Source organism: Talpa occidentalis, unplaced genomic scaffold (assembly GCF_014898055.3).
Source record: "Talpa occidentalis isolate TD23 unplaced genomic scaffold, MPIMG_talOcc4v2.1 talOcc4.12, whole genome shotgun sequence".
Taxonomy (NCBI): domain Eukaryota; kingdom Metazoa; phylum Chordata; class Mammalia; order Eulipotyphla; family Talpidae; genus Talpa; species Talpa occidentalis.
Window position 1 is genome coordinate 62,309,173 of NW_023601212.1, and position 23,352 is coordinate 62,332,524.

General features: G+C 35.4%; 1 protein-coding gene across 2 annotated transcripts; it reads right to left on the reverse strand.

Annotated features, from left to right (window-relative positions):
* Positions 1–316: 316 nt before the first annotated feature.
* GORAB (golgin, RAB6 interacting) lies at positions 317–23,352 on the reverse strand. Of its 2 annotated transcripts, XM_037506503.2 has the most exons (5): positions 23,210–23,352; positions 15,279–15,639; positions 12,677–12,778; positions 9,801–9,941; positions 318–1,803 (listed from the first exon to the last, which is right to left on the reverse strand). In XM_037506503.2, the coding sequence occupies exons 1-5, from the start codon at positions 23,268–23,270 to the stop codon at positions 1,350–1,352; spliced, it is 1,119 nt and encodes a 372-aa protein (XP_037362400.1). In that variant the 5' UTR covers positions 23,271–23,352; the 3' UTR covers positions 318–1,349. The 2 variants fall into 2 exon arrangements, with proteins under 2 accessions (XP_037362401.1, XP_037362400.1); XM_037506504.2 differs by lacking the exon at positions 23,210–23,352 and having other exon boundaries at positions 317–1,803; positions 15,275–15,312.

A 23,352-nucleotide genomic window follows, 5' to 3' on the forward strand; every position in this document is an offset into this window, starting at 1 on the left:
CATGAGACAGTAGATAACTGTATCTATCTCATGGAGACATAGGATGCATTACTGCCACATATAGCTTAAAAATACTTCTTACCTGTTTGAAACATTTTCTGAAAACACTGTATCATATTTGCATCTGATGTGTTCATTTCTTAGAAAAATCAGCAGCTTTTAACTTTTATGTATATCAGTCATAAAGAAAAATACAATGTATCAATCTTTAGAGAAGTCAGTAATGGGAGGCTATAATTTCAACTCAAATAATATAAAAATGCAAAGCTCATCCACATTACTAGGAAATAATACCTTTAGACAAACTCACAATATTAAATTTGTCCTTATCTTCTTTTATAATTTTTTTTTAAGATTTAAAATGCAATATTTGTACTTTTTGGAATTTTTGCTAGATCATAATTTAATGTGATACAGATTTTATGACAAACTAATATTTATTTACACATTCACATATAGCACAATGTAGTAGTAGTAGTGGTGATAGGAATTAACTAATAAAGTAACAAGAAAATCATCACTGTAGCCATTTAAATGCTTTGTAATGGGAAATATATACCTATTATATAAAACACGTATTTACAGATAACTTTAGAAGGAAAATAGATCAATTCTTTGGATAATCAAAAGTTGCAATAACATTTTCTGTATTTTTAGCCTTACTGTAGAAATGTTTTCATTGTCAATGTTCAATCAATGCACTGATTAAAGGGAAAAAAACAATAATCAATAATAAAATTACATACATGATATGTTTATGTAAACATGTTTGTATGTATATCAACTAACTCAGGTTGTGTAACACTCAGGTTGTCAACTAAAGCTATTTAAGAAGTTGTAGACAAAAGTAATGTTAGCTTAAGTTGTCTGGTTCTTTAAGCAAGTTGCAATTTCCAAGTTGTTTTTTGCAACTCAAGTAAGATCCAAATAGATAATGCAACCTTCTTCTTTTTTTGGTTCTAGTTGTTAATTTTGTGTCTCTTTACTGACTATGTAAGTTAGGACTCTCATTCCCAATACTTCTTCCAGGTATCAGTTTCCATTTTACTTTTCTATGTTCACCTGGTCTAAAAACACTGAGCCAAGTGTTTTCTTCCACCCTTTTCAGTCACTTGTTTTTACCCAGTAGTAAGGGTACACTTACTACAGCTCACCAAAACCAAGGTGAGCTACGCCCCACACATAAAATTATCCTAACTTGAGACTTTAGAATGGTCAAATACGTTAACATACACAGAGAAATTAATATGATTTTAAAGACCATTTATCAAAGGTCATGGCATAGTTTATAGAACAAAACACACTTCACTGAATAACAGTATCAGTTGGAAAGAAAACACACCAGTACTTCATGTGGTCAGAGCAGCTGAAATATCATTTACAGCAGTTTTAACTTCTTGATTTGGTTGGTTTGAATCAAGAAGGGGATTGCTATTGGAATTTTTACTCTGTTCATCTATCTTTGGGCAAGCAGTTTGTCCTGGATGCTTTTTGTTCTCTTTAGCAAATGTCACACTATCCCCAGAAGGCTGAAATGGCCTCTCTGAATGGACCAGCTGTCTCTTTGTTTCTGCTTCTTGTTCATGGAGCAACCTTTCCACCTCAACTTCAAGTTCCAAAGTCTCCTCATCGGCTTGTACGTCCAGTTGTTGCATCAATTCCTCCAACTTCTTGGCCTTGCGGAGTTCATTCTGCTGTATGATGGTGCAAAGGTGCTCAGTGAGTTGTTCTTTAATCTCTGTCTTGCGCTGTAGATCTAGCTTTGCTGTAACGTATTCTGCTTCAGCCTTGTCAAACCGCTTTCTGTAGGGGAAGGTAGAAAGATTGGTCCATAGGTTGCCATTGAGTTAGGTCTAGAAACAATAAGTAAAGCCCAAAATTGGGGAAGCAAATGTATAATGAAGATATGGATATTGCTACTTTAATGAACACTTGTCTACATGTTAAGACAAACTAGGCTAGTGCTGCTAAAAATTCTATAACATCTATATATGTGAACCTTCCTAATTTAATATCATTCCTCTGCATACATTTGATCTTTGGCTGTTCTTGAATAAAGGCACACTAAGCTAGCTATGATAGGGGAGGGCCCTAATTTGCAATGTTTGTGAGTTTTTGCAGAATAAACACTACTACCATGGTCAAGTTCAAGCTATCGATGTGACAGTTTGAATATAGAACTGAGAAGTTACATAAAAGCTGCCCTCATGATCTAATGCAAGCTTGCTCCAGCAAAAAACTAGTTAAATATGAGACATATATCAATGAGACAGTGACACTAGCAAATCTCTCTTTTTTAAAGATTTTTTAAAAGATTTATTTATGCATACAAGAGCTGGGGTACAGGCCAGAGGTGCGGGGTAGGGGGGTGGTGAGAGGATTCACCAGAGACAGAGTGGGGAGCAATACAGGAAGACTGACTGAAATACACTGCTGAGGGGAGCAGTGGGCAAGACAGGAGAGGTCTGCTGCACCATGTGGGTAGCTCCCTGGCTGGGGATTGAACTCGTGTTACAGTGGCTGCAGAAGCTTCATAGTGCTGAGACATAAACCCCTGTGCCACCAGCGAGGACCCAAATCTCTCTCTTAAACGATTGGAAAAGGAAGAAAAATGTTGGTGCAGAAGGACATGAACAATGGTTAGGAAGTAAATATATATGGGGCAGAGTACACCCGGCAAAATAAGACTGAACGAGAGCAAGAAGTAACCATCAAGTAGAACAGGAAACTTCAGGATAGGTTCAGAAAGAGTTCTCAAATTCAGCACTATTAATAATTTGGGCCACATAATTATTTGATGTGGGGAGCTATCTTGTCCATATAGGATGCTTAGCTGCATCATTGTTTATTACCCCCTACTAGCTGCCAGTCTCACGCCAAGTTGTGATAACCAAAATATTTCCAGATATTACCAAATGTCTCCTGGGAGAGAAAACTGCCCCCTCTTGAGAATCACTGAATTCGGTGTTTTCATCCCTTCTACTCTGTTAAAGACTATTGTTAGGCTTTTTCTAGGAAATTTTATATATTTACATACATACAGATATTTAAATCTCCATAGACAGGCAATGCCAGTCTTACATCAAGAGTAATTCTCTTGGGGAAGTCACCCTATGATCTCTTTTTTCATTTCTTTTGCATTAGATTGGTACAAAAAGAAAGTTAACATATATTGGTTTATTGTCTCTTGTCTCTTCCATGACTTGAAGCTTTTATTTTTGTTGATAAAAGAGGATGATTCCCACTTACCAACTAACTACTTAGTTTAATTACCACTAACAATTGCAGAGATCATGCTACCATACCTGTTATAACCACCTACATCAACTATACTAATTTCTGGTATTAGAGTTATGGTATAAAAGAAACAGTTATAGCCCCTAATGCAAAATTCTCTGTCTTGTAAGGAAATATAGTCAAAGACAACAGAATTTGATTTTAGATAATCTAGCATTCAAAATCTGCCTTTGTCACGATCCCTGTTTTGGTCAAGGCTTTTTTGGATGTAAAGGACAGATAACCAGCTAAACTAGCTCAATAAAAAGTGGCTTTTATTGTAGGATATAGGAGATAATCTCACAAGCATGTCATCAGAATCAAAGGCTATTCTCTTAAGTGCTTAGAGGTCACACAGTTTCTCTCATTTTGGTTTTCCTATCATTCCCACAGCCTCTTATGATGACCAGCTGTGGTTCTGTATCAGATTTACTCCACTCAGTCTCTCAGTGTTCCAATTCCAATACACTAGAGAGGGAGGATTTGGGTTGTCCTGACTCATACCAGCTTAATCAGAACTCTTAATGCCAGGTCATGCCATGAGCCCATTTAGCCTGTGGATTAGGTGTCCTTTAGTTGGTGGCCCGTGTCTTTTCCAATCAAGTGTGCCCATGGGTTAGCATCAGGATTATAAAATATGGCCTGGTTCCTGGGGAAGGGGCTGGAGAACAGGCATGCAATGTTTGAAAATTTAGCACTATGGCCCTGGATAGCTTCAACTGGTCTTGGTTTATATGTAGAATGATGATAATAATAATTCAAGGAGTATTAAGGACTACCGAGTATAAATCAGGCAAGTATGTAGTCGAGTGTCTGATAGGAACTCAGGAACTTATCCTTCAGGTGATCAGAATCATTAAGTATTGCTAGTACATCACTAAATAGGTATCTAAAATTGAAACAGTATCTAAAATGCAAAACACCTGATGTTTATATTTGAAAACTTATTTATGAATCATGTCTTTTTTTTATGGTCACCTAGTAAATATAAGAATGAGAACATAAGCTGTTTTCTAGTAAGCCCTTATGTTAAATAAGTGTTCCAAGAGAACACTGTTGGCTATCGGGATCCTTTATTTCCATACTTTATAATATGTCCTGTTTATGAATGTTCCTGCAACAAGCCAAAGAGCTATGACAATGTTCTCTACAGGTATATGAAATCCTGACCCTTTCCCCATTTTAACCTCCCTTCTCTGTAAGGCTGTGGTCTCCTTGAGTCAGTCAGGAAAGATTTACTGACTGGGCTCATGAATGCTGAACTGAAATTAAGATTTGCAATAGGTCTCTGGATTTCCTCTGATTTTTACTCTGAATAAATCACTCAAGATTTTGAATTTTGTTTATTTATTCAAAGTCCTTCTGGCCAGAAACGTGCATATATATTCTTGTACCGAGTGATTTATGTTTAAAAATTGATTAGTTTCACAAACTGCATGCCCGGTCTGGGGATCAGGAGGATAGTATCAAATAAGAGTACGATGACATACTTTGGAACAGAATAATGAGAGTATTATTTATGCATAACATAGTCAGGTAAATTGAACTGGTAATGTAATTATAGCATTCTTTTGTTATTTTACAGAGACACTGAATTGATTTAGTGAATGCTATTTAAAGGATTCAAGAAACTGCCCTTTAGTTTTGGTATCCCGAAATTTTTAAAAAATTCAACCATTAATCTGTGGCATACTATTAAGTCCCACTAATTCACTTTTAGGTTTGCAGAGTCTTTGCTGAGCAGTTCTAACTATTTGTAAGGATTAACATAGCATGATTTAGATCTTTTCTTAGAATTTTTCCAAAGCATAAAGAGAATTATTATATATTTCAGAATAAAAAAAGACTAACTCTACTTTGCAATATGGGTCCAATGATTGTTTTATAAATCTAAGATACTTACGGGAATGTTGAGATATTATTTTTCCCTATGCAGGTTTCTCCTACTATCCAACAGTAGAACATCATTATGAAATACTTGGTAATCTCAAATGGCATAAAGTGAAAAGTAATTACCATTAATTTATATGGAAAATTTTTTTAGTGTTTCAAGACCCTTAGCCCTTTGCACTCCGAACCATTCTGGGCATTGGCTACCAGGTACTCGACGCTACTTTGCGGCGGAAACGTGCATTTACAGACCCTCGTATTATTTAGTATAATTTTGGAACCAAGTAACGTATTATAATGATATTGGACTTATATGAATTGGGTGACATCGAGGAATGTATAGTTGCAAAAAAACCAATATTTTATTGTTTATAATTTTGTACAGTATGATAAGTTTTGTAACACTCCCCAATATGCATTGCAGGCTGATTAGTGCATGTTTGACATGTCTGTATAGAAGTCTATCTGGAGCTCATCTTCACTACTACTTGTGTCATGAGACTCATTCGTGGTTGGACGCTTTGCCATTGTTCTAATAAAAAATATGAATAAATGCATGGGTTGAAAATTTCTAATTGTTATCACTAACTGACAAGATGATATTTACCAAAATAGCTTTCACCAAACAATTTATTCACTAAGAATCACTTTTCCGATTTTCTCGTTAGATCTATGTGCACTGCTCAAAGCTTCAAACCAAAATGAGCTCAATTTTGAAAATCTTTTCCTCCAGATGTAGACTTGTTTATTTGTAATTATATATCTCACTATATAGTGCGTGCTACATTCGAAAACCGACCTTTCTTCTACAAACTCCCCTTATCGCTCTTTTCAAGTGGCGTCGCGAAGTGCTCGTACCGTCGTGAGCACGCATCTCACGTTCTCGTCCGACACAAAACCCGCTGACATTTCTTGTATGTAAGTAATTTTACGATATTTTGATTTAATTTCTTGTGCCATTTCAAGATAAAACTTCAGGGAAACATGCATGTCTCAAAAAGTTGCGTTGAAATTACTCAATTCCCCGTAATCACTAATAAATTGCAATGTCCCCTGAGAGGGGACATCCGAGTGATATGCTAGAATTCCGATGTCCCCTGAAAGGGGACAGCGGAGTGCAAAGGGTTAATAATAACCTGCCAAATCATACTAAATAACACACAAAACCTAAAATAACATGTAGTAAAAGCTATAATGATATGATAACTATACATCCTTCATAAAGCAGTTCCTGAGCAAGGGACCTGGTGGTGCCACACAATGATACTTTTGTTGCCCCTGTAACAGCTGCTGCAAAATAAACACTAAATTCTCAGTTTTTGCTTTTTACTATAAAAGTGAAAATCTTCTTAGCATTTCTTTCAATTGTAAAAACAGATACAGTGCAGGTCTTTCATAAAAGTGAAGTGGCATAATAGAACTTTCAAAAAGCAGGAATCCTTGTATCTTAAAACATCTTGTCATTTCATTACCCTAGGAATTACTTCCTTGTAACTCATCAATTATTCCCATTCAAACTAAAAGATTAATGATAAAACAGAGCATGATGACTTAAAAGGATGATGCTATAATGAAATCAAGCAATACTGCTTTTTTTACAGTGCTGTCCAAAGTATTACACCACCTTTCAAAAAAGATATGACAGACCAGAAACAACATATTTGTAGTATGTTCTCAACTTTCATTGAACAAAGATGAGTATTAGTAATGAACATTTTCTGTCCAGTGACAAAATAAAGAAAACTGACAGGTGCAGACATTTTGCATTTATCAGAAAAGCTAAAAAAAGAATATTGAGGTAGGCTAAAAACAACCTCCTGAAGATGTTCATTACCTACGCCTCAGAACCTATGACTATTAACTTATGGCAAAAGATATGATTAAGTTAAGCATTTTGAGAGGAGTTTATTCTGGATTATTCATTTGGGCCCTAAATATATCTATCTTTTAAGAAAGAGGCAGAGAAGTTTTGAGGAGAAGAGGAGGGAGCAACATGACTACTGAATGGTACAAACACAAGCCATGGAAAATCTTCTGCCATCAGAAGTTGGATGACACAAGGAAGGGATTCTTCCATAAACTCTCTAAAAAACAGTGACCACATCAGCATCTTGATGTTAGAGTTCTGGAGACCAGATATGAAAAAGAGTGACCCCGTCAACATCTTGATCACTTCTGGAGACCAGATATATAAGAATAAATTCCTGTTGTTTTAAGGCATACAGTGTGTACTAATTTGTTCTGGCAGCCTTGGAAAATCAGTACAAATGCAGAGACAATCTAGAATCTAAATAGAGAAACTGATCACATGAGTGACATCTCAGAGTATGCGAGCCAGAGAAATGTATCTTAAACTTTCTTAAACTAAAGAATCAATGTGTGAAAAAAATATTTTTGAGCATAAAGAGAAAACTATTTTCATAGTTAATAATTTCAACAGGAGGAGCACTGTATAAGTACCTAAACCATCCCAAGATGTTGAAACAATATAACCATACTCTCTTATTTTTTTATGCTTGGGGTCAGATATCACTTACATAAAGGTTTGCCATGCTCACATTCTTAACCTTTTTAATAATATTTTTCCACAATCCCTTTATTCTTACTTTATAAATTATTCACAAAATGACACAAAACTATTTATATATACATGTGGATACATGTATGTGTGTGTATATGTATGTATATGTGTGTGCATGGTGACAATTGTTTCTTTAGTATACTGAGGGTTAAAAATTGTCTTACATGCTGCCCCTCCTCCATTTTACAAGCTGGCCTCCCCTGCATATGGAACTTTGTAATCACAGCTGTGAACAGCAACAGCAGTAACAAGGACTCTCTCAAGTTGCCTCACTTAAGGTGTGGACCCCCTCAGAGGTGCCGACCCTGATGCTGCTCTATTGAAGCCAATTTTAAAGCAAATTCTGTCGTATTCAGTGTCCAAGACCTTTTCTGGACATATCACTGTAGAACTATTATTTTTATTTTTAAAAAATTAAGGAACTCTCCCACAGAGACGGACTGCTGCGTGTACTACTTTCCATGGAAATCTAGGTCATGACACTGTATCACTAACGTATAATTTCTCATCAACTACAGACATAAACAGAAAATATTTTTAAGCTTATGAACAAGAAACAACCCTAGTTCTAGTCACAACTGTCTATTTTCTCTTTGACATAAGAGCTCAGGTTTTGAAAAGTAGCCTTATATGTAGAAATGTTGACAGTCGCCTACAACTGTGCCATGAAGAATTGTCATCTTCAGCTTGTAAATGGATGCAAAACCTTTTAGTGTAAAAAGTGACAAAAATTTCATTACACGTACTTATAAATCTTCACCTTTAGTAATCTCCCCTTCTTGGTGGTTCTCTGAATACTAAAACTGACATTTATTATATAATATTCAACTGACAAAGGCATCTTTCTTCAGCCTCCTCTAGGACAAAATTAAAACAATATCAGATGATTTTTATGTTCAAGTAATCAGATTAATGTGAATTATTCATGTAAAAGGCTAAAGGTGTAAAAAATGTTCCTCTAGCAAATTTAACAGAAAATGTGATAAAAATCTAGGTTTAGCTTAATCTTGGTTACCTACTTAATTACCTTATTAACAGAAATCTGGAACCTCTAGCTATCAGCTACTGATGGCATTAATTTACGCAGTTAATTAATAAAGGCAACCCATTAAGTCTAATAGCATATGGTCAAACAACAATTACAAAACTCACAAGGACAACCACAAGCCTCTTTCTTAAATAATAAACAGAGAATTAAAAACCACAATCAAGCCATTTCCGCTTTATTAAATTGTTATATAAACATTCTGATGCTGTGGTTTACCCTGGACTAATGAGGCATTATGATTGATTTCTAGTGTTACAGAGAAAGATGCAAAACTGAATCATTAACACAGCATTCCCTTGTGAAAAAAAGACAAACCAGGATGATTAAAGCAATGTTGAAAGGACTGAAAACCCTGAAATTGGACTTAATTTTTTGCCCTTTTATCTGTTTGCAAAGTTCATGTAATTCTTTACATGTGTTAGTTCATTGTAAAAATACTCCATGATGATTTTTTCTACTAAAAAAATGCCAATGGTAGAAACCAAAGAAACACATGATGTAAAGCAACCACTTTACACTGAGTATAATCAAAAAGAAAAAATAAGAAAAAACTTCAAGGTTTCAAGACAGAGTGGCATTTTCTTTAAAATAAACATAGGCTTTAAAATAAACTACATCTACTTTTATGAAAATTGACATGGCTTCAATCCTATAAGACCTTCTTAGATGGACCAAATTCCTTGATGGAGAGAACTTAGATTTGGTGTCAGAATAATGTAGTTTTAGAGCAAGACATTCAGATATTTAGAGTCTCAAACCCTAAATAGTTGACAGTTTAGCAGGAAAGAGTAAAATGTAAATAAATATGCAAGAAATACTGTAACAGGCTTATAAGCAAGATTACAGGGTAGATTTAAAGGTAGACCTGATTTAGTATCAAACAGGAATAATTACAGCCCCTAGTGGGGTTGTTTTGACACTTAAATGATGCCATACCTAGGTTTCTGACCCACCTGACAATATACATTCATTAAATCCGACACCTTATTCAAGTCCCCAACTCACCGAGCATTTGAATAGTCCAGGCTGGCCTGATCAATACGGTTCCTAAGGATTCCAATGTCAGCTGACACCATGTCATCTAAAGCCTGTAACTCCTTCTGGATCCGCTTTAGTTTCATGGTCTCTGCCTGAGTTCTTTTAGATCTAGAAAATCAGGAACATGAGTGGAAAAATATAGCATTTTTAAACCATACAGCCATATACAATATAAGGGAGGGAAAAAAGCTACTGTATATACAACATGATTATAATGTACCCTTTTTTTAAAATGAGGGGGAAAATCAAAAAAATTGAAACAAAGCAAATGCTGGTAACATCTTGGTATATCTGTAAGACTGCATTTGAGCTTTCCCCCCTATTTTTCAAATTTCCCTGTTAGTACATATTATTTCATATGCAAGAGAAAAAATAAGATTTTTTTTTTTAAAACTACAGATGAATAATTCTCATAGGTCTACATTCATTCCACAATGACAAAAATAAGCACCAAAAGAGTATGTCTGTATTTTTTTTTACATTAGAACATCGAATACAGCTTTCTAAATTCAAGCTTAAGTCCATTTTCACCTGTTTGATACTTAGTAGATCCCAAGAACAGAGACCTACATTAAATAAACACCATTTCTTCATATGTCTGAAAACATGTATTTGGTTTTAACTCTCTCAGGGCTAATTTCCCAAACTTACTGTTTTGATTCCTATTGTTCAAGCAAAACTACAAATCCTCAAAATTCCTTCTGGGACTCAAAACCAAACACTCTTTTTTTCCCTGTTTAGAAGCATATCCAATCTCATTATCTCTCAGTTCCTTCACCAACCCTAAATATAATATACACTTAAGAAATAGAATAAACAAATATAAAAGCAAACCTTTAATCATGATTTCACTCATTTCAAAATTTCATGCACATTCTTGTGGGAAACTAAAACTCCCTCATAAAACCATTTTATTGCAACCTAAATTCTCCCGATTTTAACCTATAATTCATTTACACTTGTTTTCTGCCTACAAAAATAAACAGTATGATCCTTTTACTTTAAGTTCTTCATTGTCTATTTATTAATAATCCCATCAGGTTATATTTCCTTACATATCTGTCTTAAACACTACTTCCTGTCTTTTTGTAAATTTATTTATTTTTAACTGATGTAATATTGGAGTACCCCCATCAGGTAGTACCACCGCAGTACACCCAACACCAACTCTGAATGGGAGAAAATTTTTGCATACCATGTATCTGACAAAAGACTAATATCAAAGATACACAAAGAACTCATAAAATGCTACAAAAACCAACCAAATAGCCTAATCAAAAAATAGGCCAAAGAACTAAACAGATACCTCTCCAAAGACATTAAAATATCCAGTAGGCACACAAAAAAAGAGGCTCATAATCACTTATTATTAGAGAAATGCAAATCAAGACCACAGTGAGATACCATTTTACATGTGTGAGAACAGCCCATATCGAAAAGACCAGAAATAAGTGCTGGTGAAGAAGTGGAGTACAGGGAACCCTCCTTCACTGCTGCTGGGAATATAAACTGGTCCAGCCCCTATAGAAAGCAGTATGAAGGTGTTCCAAAACACTAAACATGGATCTGCCATTCGACCAGTAATTACACAATTAGGCATCTATCCCAAAAAATTCAAAACACTAAGTGGAAAGGAAACTTGTACTCCCATGTTTAGTGCTTCCGGTCTTAAATCAAAAGCACACAGAGAAGAACAAGCGCTGAGCTTATACATGCTTTTGTAAAATCTCCAATAAACAAGCCTCCCCAACCTCTTTTAAATTGAAAATAACTAAATGCTTTTCAAAAATCACATATGGGAAAAAAAGAAAGAGAGCACAGCTCTTTTAAATGTTGTTTTTCCCCGGAAACAGTTTAGATCAGTGTGCTGTATATTTCCTATATTTCAGAAAAGATAGAGGTGTGCCAGCAGGAAAGAAGATCACTTTCAAATATATATATATATATATATAAAATAGCTAAAATTCTGAATTACTTATACTCACTTGACTTCCTATCTATCCCTTCCCTTCCCCCGATATATATGCCAACTTTAATCATTAAGAGTTTTGTCACTTCTCTGGGGAACTAAAAAGAAAATGCCAATGAATACTTGTTTGCACTTAGGTCTCACTATTCTCAATCATTGTGATTGACCAAGCTTAGTTTCCTAAAACCATAGATTATAAACTACAAACTAAAAGGGAGGAAGGGGGACAGCAGGAAAGGTGGCTCAAATGAGAATGTTGCTGTTTGAAGCTAGTACATGCAGAAAAAGGGAGGGCTGACAAATTCATATGGGGGGCTAGAGAAAAACTGACTCATACACAATATGGGACAGTGCTCATAATGGAGAACTTGAGTCATTAATAAAAGTTTAAATTATAAAATGTAGCTTCTATCAGTCAGAAGAGGGCAAATGATTTAAGAGAAATGTCCACAGGAAACACAATTAAGATTTGTAGAAGCATTAAATAACTTAAGTGGAACAATCTTCTGTCAACTACATGTCAGATGATTAAGGCTTCTTAAAAGTTAAAATTAAAACCTACATTTGTTGCTAACTACTTATATTAACAGCTACTTACTGCTTCCAGTGAATGTGTAGATGGTTAAAACTGAAAACACTACATTGACCTTTAAGTTTTTCACTGCACCTGTATTCATAAATTCATTCTGAACCAGGCAAACTGGTCATCCTTAATACATTAACATTGAATTTCAGTATCATAACTTGTACAGTCTTAAAAGTAATAGTTGTAGACAGAATGTTAGTTTATTAGACAGACATGGGGAAATAAATATAAACCATGACAGAACTGAATGCAGGTTATAAACAACCTCTCCTGATTCAGAAGCCTCACCTTTCTGCAATAGCTTTAGCCAAAAGAGCTTTCTTACGTTTATTTTTCTCTTCCATTAGCCGCTGTTCTTGTTGGAGGACTTCCCAACGAGATTTTTCTTGCCTACGGAAAAAAAAACGTATAAAAGTGAGTTTATGAAACCCCATCCCACACCTTATATTCTCAGTCCCTGTAAGTATAAAATTTAATCAACCAGATTATGTATATTTTCTTTCAAAAGTCCTCTTAAAAGGAACCCATCTGCAGCTCATTATTTTGTTCTAATAGGAACAAAGACTATGATCCGAAGTAAAGAAGGCTTACATAAATTGGCCCTTTGAAATCCATTATATGTATATAATCTAGGAACCCACAAACTGGAAGCCAGTGTACTGTGGCATTTTTTTTTGGAGTACAAAGAACCTTGTGTAAGTTAATTATGTATTATATGCAAAATGGAGAACAAAATAAATTGGTCTGTAGCTAATGTCATGTTATAATTTTTAGAGTTTTCTATAATTAAAGTCTCTACCACATAACACCCTTAGGACAATAACCACTGTTTATTTCATTCATTTCCTTTTAATATGCTCACTTCTTTCCAGTTCTTAAACAGTTTTAAACAGAATAAAACACTGAGTTAAGACTCCAATGGTGAACTAAAGAAAAACTTTAAAGATCTAAAAGCACAATTGTCTTCCAATCTGTCAAATCTTGAAAGTACATTAAATTTTCTGTAAATTCACAAACTTATGCCAACTCAAATTAAAGGTAATTACAAACTATTTATGCTTGTCATTTCTTAGTGACTATATTAAAAAGCTCTATTTCCAGACCTAGTAACCACTTCTAAAATTAGCTTTTTCTCTCCATTTCTATAACCGCCACTTTACTGCTGGCATTGGTCCTTTCTCATTTTTACTACGGCAGGCATTTCTTCACTAGATGCCTTAGTTCCAGCTCACCTAGCACCCTATCCCAAATGATCTGCAATACTGCACTTGAACTTTCCTCTAGTCATTACTTTGATCAGAGCATCTCTCCTTCAGAGGCCCTTCCGTGTGGGTATAATGTGGCATCAGGAAATTACCCAGGCAGGTACTCTCTGCTTCCGAGTCCTTCTTTAATTCCTACTTCAACTCTATACTACTCTCTGGCTAATCCTTTGCCTATTCCAGAGCAGTGGAATGTCATCGCTGAGCATTCTCTAGAATACACCTTTTCTTTCCCCTTCTTATAACCTCAGAATTTCTCATATTCATTAACAGTTCCTGGGAATCATCTTCTATAAAAATTTTCCCATGTTAACTAAAGAATAATTTCCTATTGACATAAAATCTAAACTGCACAGCTCATTTTAAACCCAGCTTGCACTTGTCTCAGGCTTCTGCTGTTAAACTACACTCAAAGATATTTAGATGCATACATTTGTTTACTGTTGGACTCATAATTCATGTGGTTTTATATCTCTTATCAAAATAACTTCTTGGTTGTAAGTCCAACCCCGAGTGGGCAGGAAATACTTTAAACACATAACACAGAATCTGAATAAGCAGAGATTGGAAACATATCTAAAAGTAGAAGAAATATAAGATAGTGCAAAAAAGAAAGACTTAAGAAAATGGAAAAGAGAAACAAATGCCATCCTTTCTCATCTATCAGTGGTAAATCAGGACACAAATAAGAGTGCATATAAAAACAAGCTATAAAATAAAAAAAAACTCTTAAAAATTCACAAATCATACCGTGGTAATTTCCACAAGAATGTGGATAACCTAAATCCTAGAAGGGTTTTCTAATACAAACACACTAAATACAGAGTGAAAAGAAATCAAAAGACACAGATGAATTATGTAATAAGCCCCCTCAATTTCCTACACTCTTTCCTTTCACTTCTTCAGAAGTATCCTCTTCTGGGCCAAAAGAGATGAAGTCTGGAAACTGAAGAGAGATACTAGACATATAGGAACTGCTTCTGGGGAGTATAAAGGGCACAGACTTTGGATCCAGGCAGCCTTTTATGTGAACCCCAACTCAACTACTAACTATACATTAGTTTTAGGAAAATAATATCTTTCCTGACACTAAGAGATCTCATCTGTCAAGTGAAAATCATGAACATGCACTGTAATGCTTTGTGAACACTAAATGACATAAAGCAAGTAAAATTCCTAATGTAGCCTGGATTAACTTATTTAGACGGAAGCAGCTTTTCAACAGTTTACTCATCACATTTCTAGGTTAAAATATAAAACAGAAAATGTTAAAAACTATGTTTTTTTAGGGCCGGGTGGCACTGCAGGTTGAGCACAGCATGTGAAGCTGTCCGCAACCTCCATAGCTCCGGTTTGATTCCCGGCCAGCCAGGGAGATTCCCACATGGTGCGGCAGACCTCTCCTGTCTCGCCCGCTACTCCCCTCAGCAGTGTACTTCAGTCCTTCTGCCTGTTCTGCTCCCCGCTCAGTCTCTGGTGAATTCTCTCACCCTCCCACACCTCTGGCCTGTACCCCAGTGCTTGTACAAATAAATAAATCTTTTAAAAAAAAACTATATTTCTTTAAAGTTCGATGGGGGAAAAAGGTAGACTGGGGAAAAGTCTCATGGATATATAGACTTACTAACAATTCCACTTTCTTTTTTTCCAATTTGCAATCTGGTTTTGGAGGTAGAACCTCAGCAATTCTGTGACCATCATGGGAATTCTTAAATTCCAGTTCCCCAGGATGATTTTCAACACTCTGTGGTTGTCCATCACCAATAGGGGGGGTAGGCATAAGAGGACTAAGGGGAGGATTAGGGGAAGAAGAATGTGGGTTTTGATTATTAAATCTCTGTTTTGGTGGAGAAAGCAGTTGCTCTGGAGGTAAGGAGGATGATCCATCTTTAAGTCCAAGTTTTTGGCTTTGCTCTTGCAAGGCTTTTTCTCGCTGAAGTTGTTGTCGACTTTTCTTTACAGGAACACGCCTCTGTGGTTCAAATACATCTATATAAAAGAGAATGGAGAAAATTCCTGTATGACCAGCAAATAATTGTAATTTCTCTAAGAAAATGATGCATTAACATTAAACTTGAAAAATCATTTTGCATGGTTATCCTCGCCTTCTCTATCTTAAAAGCCCAAGGAAAAGGTCATCTTCCTGAAGAGTTTCAACAGTTCTCCTGTCATAGTGTACCAAAAACTGTTCTAGTACTCACTCTATCTTCAAGAAAGTTCATGTGTGTGTGAATTAGGCCTCAGGACACAAAGTAAGGTTTCTTGTTCATTTTCATTTGTTAATTATTAAAAGAACCAATTAATTTGACCTAAGTAGGTACACAACTGAATTTTCTTAATTTCTCTGAAATTCTCTTAAAATTTTATTTATGGCTCTTTCTACTCTCCTGAAATACAATGGTAGTTAAATTTGCAAAAGGGTTTTACTTTTCTTAAATCTTAACAGATTTTGGGGTGATTTGATATACAGGTATACGCTATACAAAATGTAATTGAATGAAATCCCTTATTTCTAGGAACAGTAGTTAACCCTAAATTGTTTTCTTTCATCTTCCAGAATAGTCCAAGATTGTGTTCCCCAAAGTCCAATTAGCCTCTAATCATGTATGCAAGCTAATTTTAATAACGGTCTGAACAAGGCAATAGAGGAAGATAAAATTGGAAGAATTTTTTTTTAAAAAGCATAATAAACTAAATAATAATAGTTCTATTATACTTTCTGGACTAACCATGCCAGTATTGACCTTGTAAGGCAGACAATTAGAGAATTTGACTCAAATTCATACCATACTTATTAAGATCTATAAATGGTATTCTTTACAAAATGTCTGGGAAATGAAATTATGACAAGCCCTTGTAAATGAACTCAAATAGGGCTTTTAAAATCTGCATATTGACCTTTGAAACAACCACCTTATTATTGAAAATTCCCAAAGGAGAGTTAAAAGTTGAGTCCACAGTTCCAATACTTCTTTGTCCATTTCAGTAACTATAGGCAAATCAATTAATTATTCCACACTTATTTATGGTTTCCATACTTATTTATAATTCCATACTTCAGTTTCTTCATCTGTCAAAGTCACTGATATTTCACCTCCTCTACTTAACTCATAGACGTGGTGTGGCGATTAAATGAGACATGTAAAGAAAAGCACATAGAAAAAGGCTCATATAAATACAGTCAACTGACCTTTGACAAAGAAGGAAAGGCAAAGGTAATACAAATAGGTAACACAAACAGTGTTGGAATAGGTAACACAAATAGTGTTGGAATAGGTAATACAAATAGTGTTGGAATAACTAGACACACACATTAAAAAAAAAAAAAAAGAATCCAGACACACCCTTCACAAAAATTAACTGGAAATAGACCACAGACTTAAATGTAAAACTTATGAAACTATAAAACTCCTACAAGATAACAAAGGAGGGCCTCCCTGGTGGTGCAGCGGGTTGAGCGCCACGCTGTGAAGCCATCCGCAGCCTCTGCAGTACGGGTTCGATCCCTGCTGGCTGACGAGAATCCCACATGGCGTGGCAGACCTCTCCTGTCTCACCCGCTGCTCCCCTCAGCAGTGTATTTCAGTCAGTCTGCTTGTTCTGCTCCCTGCTCTGCTCTGGCAAATGCTCTCACCCTCCCGCATCTCTGGCCTGTACCCCAGCTCTTGTAAAAAATTAAATAAATCTTAAAAAAAAAAAAAAGATAACAAAGGAGAAAACCTAGATAACCTTTATGTATAGCAATGTCTTTAGATACAAAACAAGAGGCACAACCCATTTAGTTCATGTCTTCTACTCTACATTAGACAATGTTAAAGGAATGAGAAGCAATTTGAAGGCTTATTCATAATTGCAAAAACTTGGAAGCAACCAAGATGTCCTTCAGTAGTTAAATGGATACATAAACTGTACACAGAGAAAATGGAATATTGCTCAGTGCTAAAATACAATGAGGTATTAAGTCATTAAAAGACATGAACAAAATTTATAAGCATATTACAAAGTAAAAGAAATCAATCTGAAAAGGCTACATACATAGTGAATAACTCCAACTACATGACATTTGGAAAAAGTAAAACTATGGAGTCAGTAAAAAAGATTAGGGGTTGCAGGAATTGAGGGATGAACAGGTGTGGCACAGATGATTTTTCAGGCAGTGAAAATACTATATATGATTCTTTAGTGATAGGTATATGTCATGTAGCCATAGAAAATACACACCATCAAGAAAGAACCCAGAGGTAAATACTGGAGGATTATGATGTATCAGTGTAGGTTCATCAGTTGTAGCCACTCTAGTGGGGGATGCTATTATAGGGAGGTAGCTAAATTATGTGCAGGTGTGGAGGTGTTTATGGAAATCTTTATATTTTCCTCTGAAAGATGCTGTGTACATGCAACTACTTTTAAAAATTAATGTCTTTAGGAAAAAAGCTGGTAAAAAAAAAAATACTGTTTTAATATTTAAATTTGGGCTGAAGTATCAAAGATTCTGTGGTAATCTGGAGAGGGAAAGTCTAGTTTCAAGGGGGCAAACCATAGTCATCTCCAGCTATTAAAAATGGCGCTTTCATTAAAAAATTTAGGTGCTACCAGACATTATGATTTCTCATTATAAAAATCATTTATACAATTACATCTACATTTAAAAATTAGGTAAATATACTGATATTTAAATGTAGGGAATTAAATCAAGAAAATCTAGATTATGTTATGTTGTTGAGGCAATGGATTCTAGATCTTAGTGGTTTCAAACAACAAAAATTTACTTTTCATTAGTGTAATATGCCAACTGAGAGCCAGCAGAGGAGCTTAGCGGATCAGTTTCTCAAGGTCATTTCTCAATGACCTTATTATTAGTGTTGCCAACCCCATGGCAGGGAGAAGAGAAAGCTCAGGAAGGTCATGCTACAGCAATTATTTGCTCTGACATAACACTTCTGCTTATATTTCATGTTGAACTTGCACTTGATCATACCCCAAAACAAAAAGCAGTATCTACTGGCATGAGAAATGAACTAGAAGAATTTGGCAAACACCACTAATAATTATCATCACTATTAATTTAAAAAGAAATTTAAAGATTATAAAGTTTTAAAAATATCAAACACATATTTGGGTTAAATTAAACCAACAAGCTATGAGTTTGTGATCTCTGCTCTATAGCATTTAAGCTCTGCATGCTCCACCCAAGACAGCCAACATCTGAATCATGTGTAGACCATTCCCTTCCTTCACTTTTTATGTGATAGTGCATCTACAAATATTTCTAAAACTTCTATTTTTATTTAGTTTTATGAAAAGGGCATCATGCTACATATGTTTTTATTAAACTTAAGATACTGCCAATATATCCATATTGTTCATGTCATTCATTTTTAAATAAGCCAGTGTATTGATCTTCTAATGGCAGACATTTATGTTGGTTCCAGGTTTTTGCTTCGGAGAATACTGCTATTATTTCTTCTCTTGTATATGCCTAAGAATTTGCCAGAGATATTATCAAAGAACTGTTGTGTCATAAAGTTTAACTTTAAGAGAAATGTCAAATTCATTTCCAAAGTGCATTCCCTCTAGCAATATATAAGAGAAAGTCGTTCACTTTATAAGACTTTCAGATCTTATATAAGACTGTCAGATTTTTATCTTACTGTGCTCTTGATTTGTTCACTGCTGATAAGCATCTTTTCATATTTCCTTTTTTAAAAAACAGCTGTTGACATCTTTTGTTGATTTTTCTTTTGTCTTGCTTGTATTTTTCATGTCAGCAGCAGCAATGAAAAACATAAAGAGAACGTATTTCCATACCAGAAATTATTCAGTACATAGGACCACATCTAACAAAAGGGTGTTCAAAACCTCTACAGAAAAATTCCAAATTTTTATTAAAAGTTATTAAAGAAGATCTAAATAATGTGGTAGTGTAAATGTGAAGTTGCCAAGTGTCCCCAAATTGATTAGAGATGCAATGCAATTCAAATCAAAATTCCAACTGGTTTGAAATTTGGTAAAACTATTAAAATTTTTATATGAGAGGTTCAAGAATAACAAGGAAATTCCCAATAAAAAGAATAAGGAGACTAGACTATTAGATATTAGAATTAATGACTAATAGAATAAAGAATCCAGAAACAGACTCATACATGTATGAAACACTAGTATGAGGTCATTCAAAAAAATGGGGAAAAATGATTACCCACATGATAAACTATAAAGTCTGATCCATACCTCACACCATATAAAAATAAAACATTCTCTGAATTAAAGACTTAAATTTCAACCAACCCTTTACTATTCTTATTATAAACACATTTTCATGTAGTAAAATCTGTTACAGCTTATAACAAAAATGATTTTAAAAAACTCTTAGTTGGGGCCTCCCTGGTGGCGCTAGAGGTTAAGTCTCAGTACTTTGAGGCTATCAGCAGCCATTGCAGCAAGAGCTAGATCCCAGCCAGGGAGCTGACCCACATGGTGTAGCAGACCTCTCCTGTCTCGCCCATTGCTCCCCTCAGCAGGGTATTTCAGTAGATCTGCCTGTTCTGCTCCCCACTCTGTCTCTAGTGAATCCTCTCATCCCCGCACCTCTGGAATACACCCTAACTCTTGTATGCATAAATAAGTAAATCTTTAAAAAGCAAAACTCTTAGTTGAAAAACAAAGATTAAGATATTTTAGAACTTATGGTGTTATAGTAATTATTGATATTTTTGTGTACTAATTTCTAAGGACCTAGAAAGGACTAATTAAAGAGAATGTATTTCTTTTTCTTTCTTTCTTTCTTTTTTTTTAAAGATCCATCCATTTATACACACAAACTGGGATACAGGCCAGAGGTGCAGGGGTGAGAGGATTCACCAGAGACAGAGCAGGAAACAGAACAGGCAGACTGTCTGAAGTACACTGCTGCGGGGAGCAGTGTACAAAGATTTTAAATACTTTGTTCATCAAAACATAAAAGTTAAAAAGAAAAACAAACTGGGAGAAGATATAATCATACAACTGGCAAAGAAATAATATCAATAATAAAGAGCTCCTAGGGATATTTTAACTAGAATTGACAGTATTATAGCTGTACTGTTTTTTTCTAATTTTTTCATAAGATTATCTTATCTCAAATAATACATATGTATATGTACACACACAAACATCCAACCTATAAAAAATAACAATAGAGTTAAATGAAACCTAACTATAATAGACACAACTATTATTCAAAGATAGACACATCATTCATTCCCTCTTTGGCACACACAAAATTATTTTCTTTTTGTCCTCTAAGCCATGTGACTTGCTTTTCTTAAATGAAATACTAGTAGAAGCATCACCTATCATTTACAGGTAGCATTTAAATGTCAATGCTTGAGTCTCAACTCTCTTCTATTGCTAGGGTGAACCTCTATATGACTGGACAAAACATTATGTGTAGTAACTATATGGAGCACAATCCACAAAACATTATGTGTAGTAACTATATGGAGCACAATGGAGCACAAACCTGAAAAGCCATGTTAGATATATAACCAACACCTTTGAATATCAGTATGTATTTTCCCCTCCTTGATCATACTTCGCTTCCCCCCATCACCCTGAGTTTTGTGTCTACATTCCTAAAAGAATATATCTGCCTTGTATGATTTTGACCTTATATAAAAGTATCAGACTGTATATATTCTCCTGCAACTTTTTTTTTCATATATTACATTTATGAAAGTTATATATGCGGCTATAGTCCTTACATTCCCTGGCAACCAACTCCATCGTCATATTTTTAAGGTTGATGGACAGGTGGTAGGAGTCTTCAAAACTAAAGACCCAACCCCTCTTGTTTTATAAATGAGATATCTCCAAAGCAAAAAGACTTTGAGGCAGGGTTGGGTGACCTATATACCAATCACTGGATTTGGCTGTGAGTATACAAAGAGCTAAGATGTTTTCTATGAGGTGACAGGCTAGTGAGCTGGTGTCTATGCTCTAACATTTCATCACAAAATGACAGACTTTGAAATTAAGGTTCTTTCACAAACTGCATAGTTAAGATATATAAATCTTTCTCAAACTGCAGAGATATTTAGAAATACACATCAACATAATGAGAGTATTATTTAAGTTAGACTTCTACATAGTGTCTTCTTTCCTCTGGCAAACTCACCTCTGCTAACACATAATCTCTATGAAATCTTCCCAAATTCCACCCAACTCCTACCAGGAATTGCTGCTAATTCTATAGTAAGCTCTTGAACAACACCCACTACTACACTGTATTGTAGTTTGTTTCCTCTCTGCATTATGAACTCTTTCAAGGCAGAAATGATGTCTTGTTCGTCTTAGACATCCCTAATACAGAAGCTGAAATCTGTAACCAAGTCAGACCAGAAGCTGGGGTACCAGTAACTCCATACCTCTCAATAAGTGAATGGGTGTTGAAAACACCAACCAAAAGAAGCTACAGTCAGTTAATTACATGTATATAACTTCTATAATAGTTTTTAAAGGCCTTTAGACCAGTCAAGATTTCTTCAATATAAATAATCTACACTGGCCCTACATTACTAATTTATTTCCTTTTCCACTTGTCAGTTCCAGATTATCCTCATATCTACAATAAAAATGCACATGTTTATCTGAGCAACAACCAATTTTCTCACAAACTCTAAGTAAAGGCATGGGAAGGCTTACTTTTCTTCCAAAGTAAAGTCTATAAGTTACAGTATCAAGAGTGGTGTAAACTTGCACTCTCAGGATCACCACAGAGCGCTTTATTAATTTTCAGTCACAAACAATATAGTTTGTATCACCGAGAACTTCCCGTCAAACATCAGCAAACTAAATTCCTTCATGAAATATAAGAAAATAATACAAATTCAGTCAATGATTACGCCATAAAACTAGTGGGGAAGGCACAAAATTTTAGCTTAAGGGAAAGTCAGTATATGTATGTGTATTTATGTACATTTGTGTGTGTGTACACACACACATATATATATTTCACATCTAACTTCTCAAAGATCCTTTTAGTTTGCTAAATCTCAGGAATTGGAAAGAACTGCAAAAATCACCTGGCAACCAGAAGTGAATGCAAGACTCTAGATGTACTATGAAAAGCACCAATTTGTTTGCATTTATTCAGATTCCTGTGCTCCCTATACCCCCAATCACTGTCTGCTCCTATAAATTCATCACAACCCCAATACAGTGTGTGCCCCTCCTCCTTCCTAACCCCCAACCTCCAATCACTGATACATGCAGCAAGCCTTTCATATAGGTGACAGCTAGTGTGCAGGCTCACGTCCTCCCCTAAGTCCCATTTCATTCACAGGAAAAAAAGTCAAATTCCTGTAAAATATTTCCTAATCCTCTTTTCTAAAGTAGATCCCAGTCTCCAGAGCCTGTCCCCCGACCTGGACCCAGTACATCCACCTCTGAAGAAGCCCCTTCAACGCTGACCTCCCAGTGAGAGCTCCCTCTTCCCCGCCCCTTTTCACCCCCAAAAGCTGCAGCTCCGCCCCTTCCCTTGAACAGATCCAAGAATCAGACCACTACAAGCACGTCCTGTTACCTTTAGCTTGCTTTAGTCGCCTCAACTCCTCCTCAGAGAAGCCGGCCCAATCTTGCGCCATCCGCCCGAGCTGCCAGCACCCCCAGACAGCCCAAACCTCAGAAGCCCAAGACTGCCAACACGACTACCCAGGCACATCCGGG

Bases quoted from the DNA above. Each gene is read 5' to 3' on its own strand.
- GORAB (XM_037506503.2), bottom strand. From the start codon at position 23,270: ATGGCGCAAGATTGGGCCGGCTTCTCTGAGGAGGAGTTGAGGCGACTA. The intron at 15,640-23,209 runs GTAACAGGACGT...TCTTTTATATAG, and splicing joins GCGACTAAAGCAAGCTAAAG to ATGTATTTGAACCACAGAGG. The intron at 1,804-9,800 runs GTGAGTTGGGGA...CTTCCCCTACAG, and splicing joins CTGGACTATTCAAATGCTCG to AAAGCGGTTTGACAAGGCTG.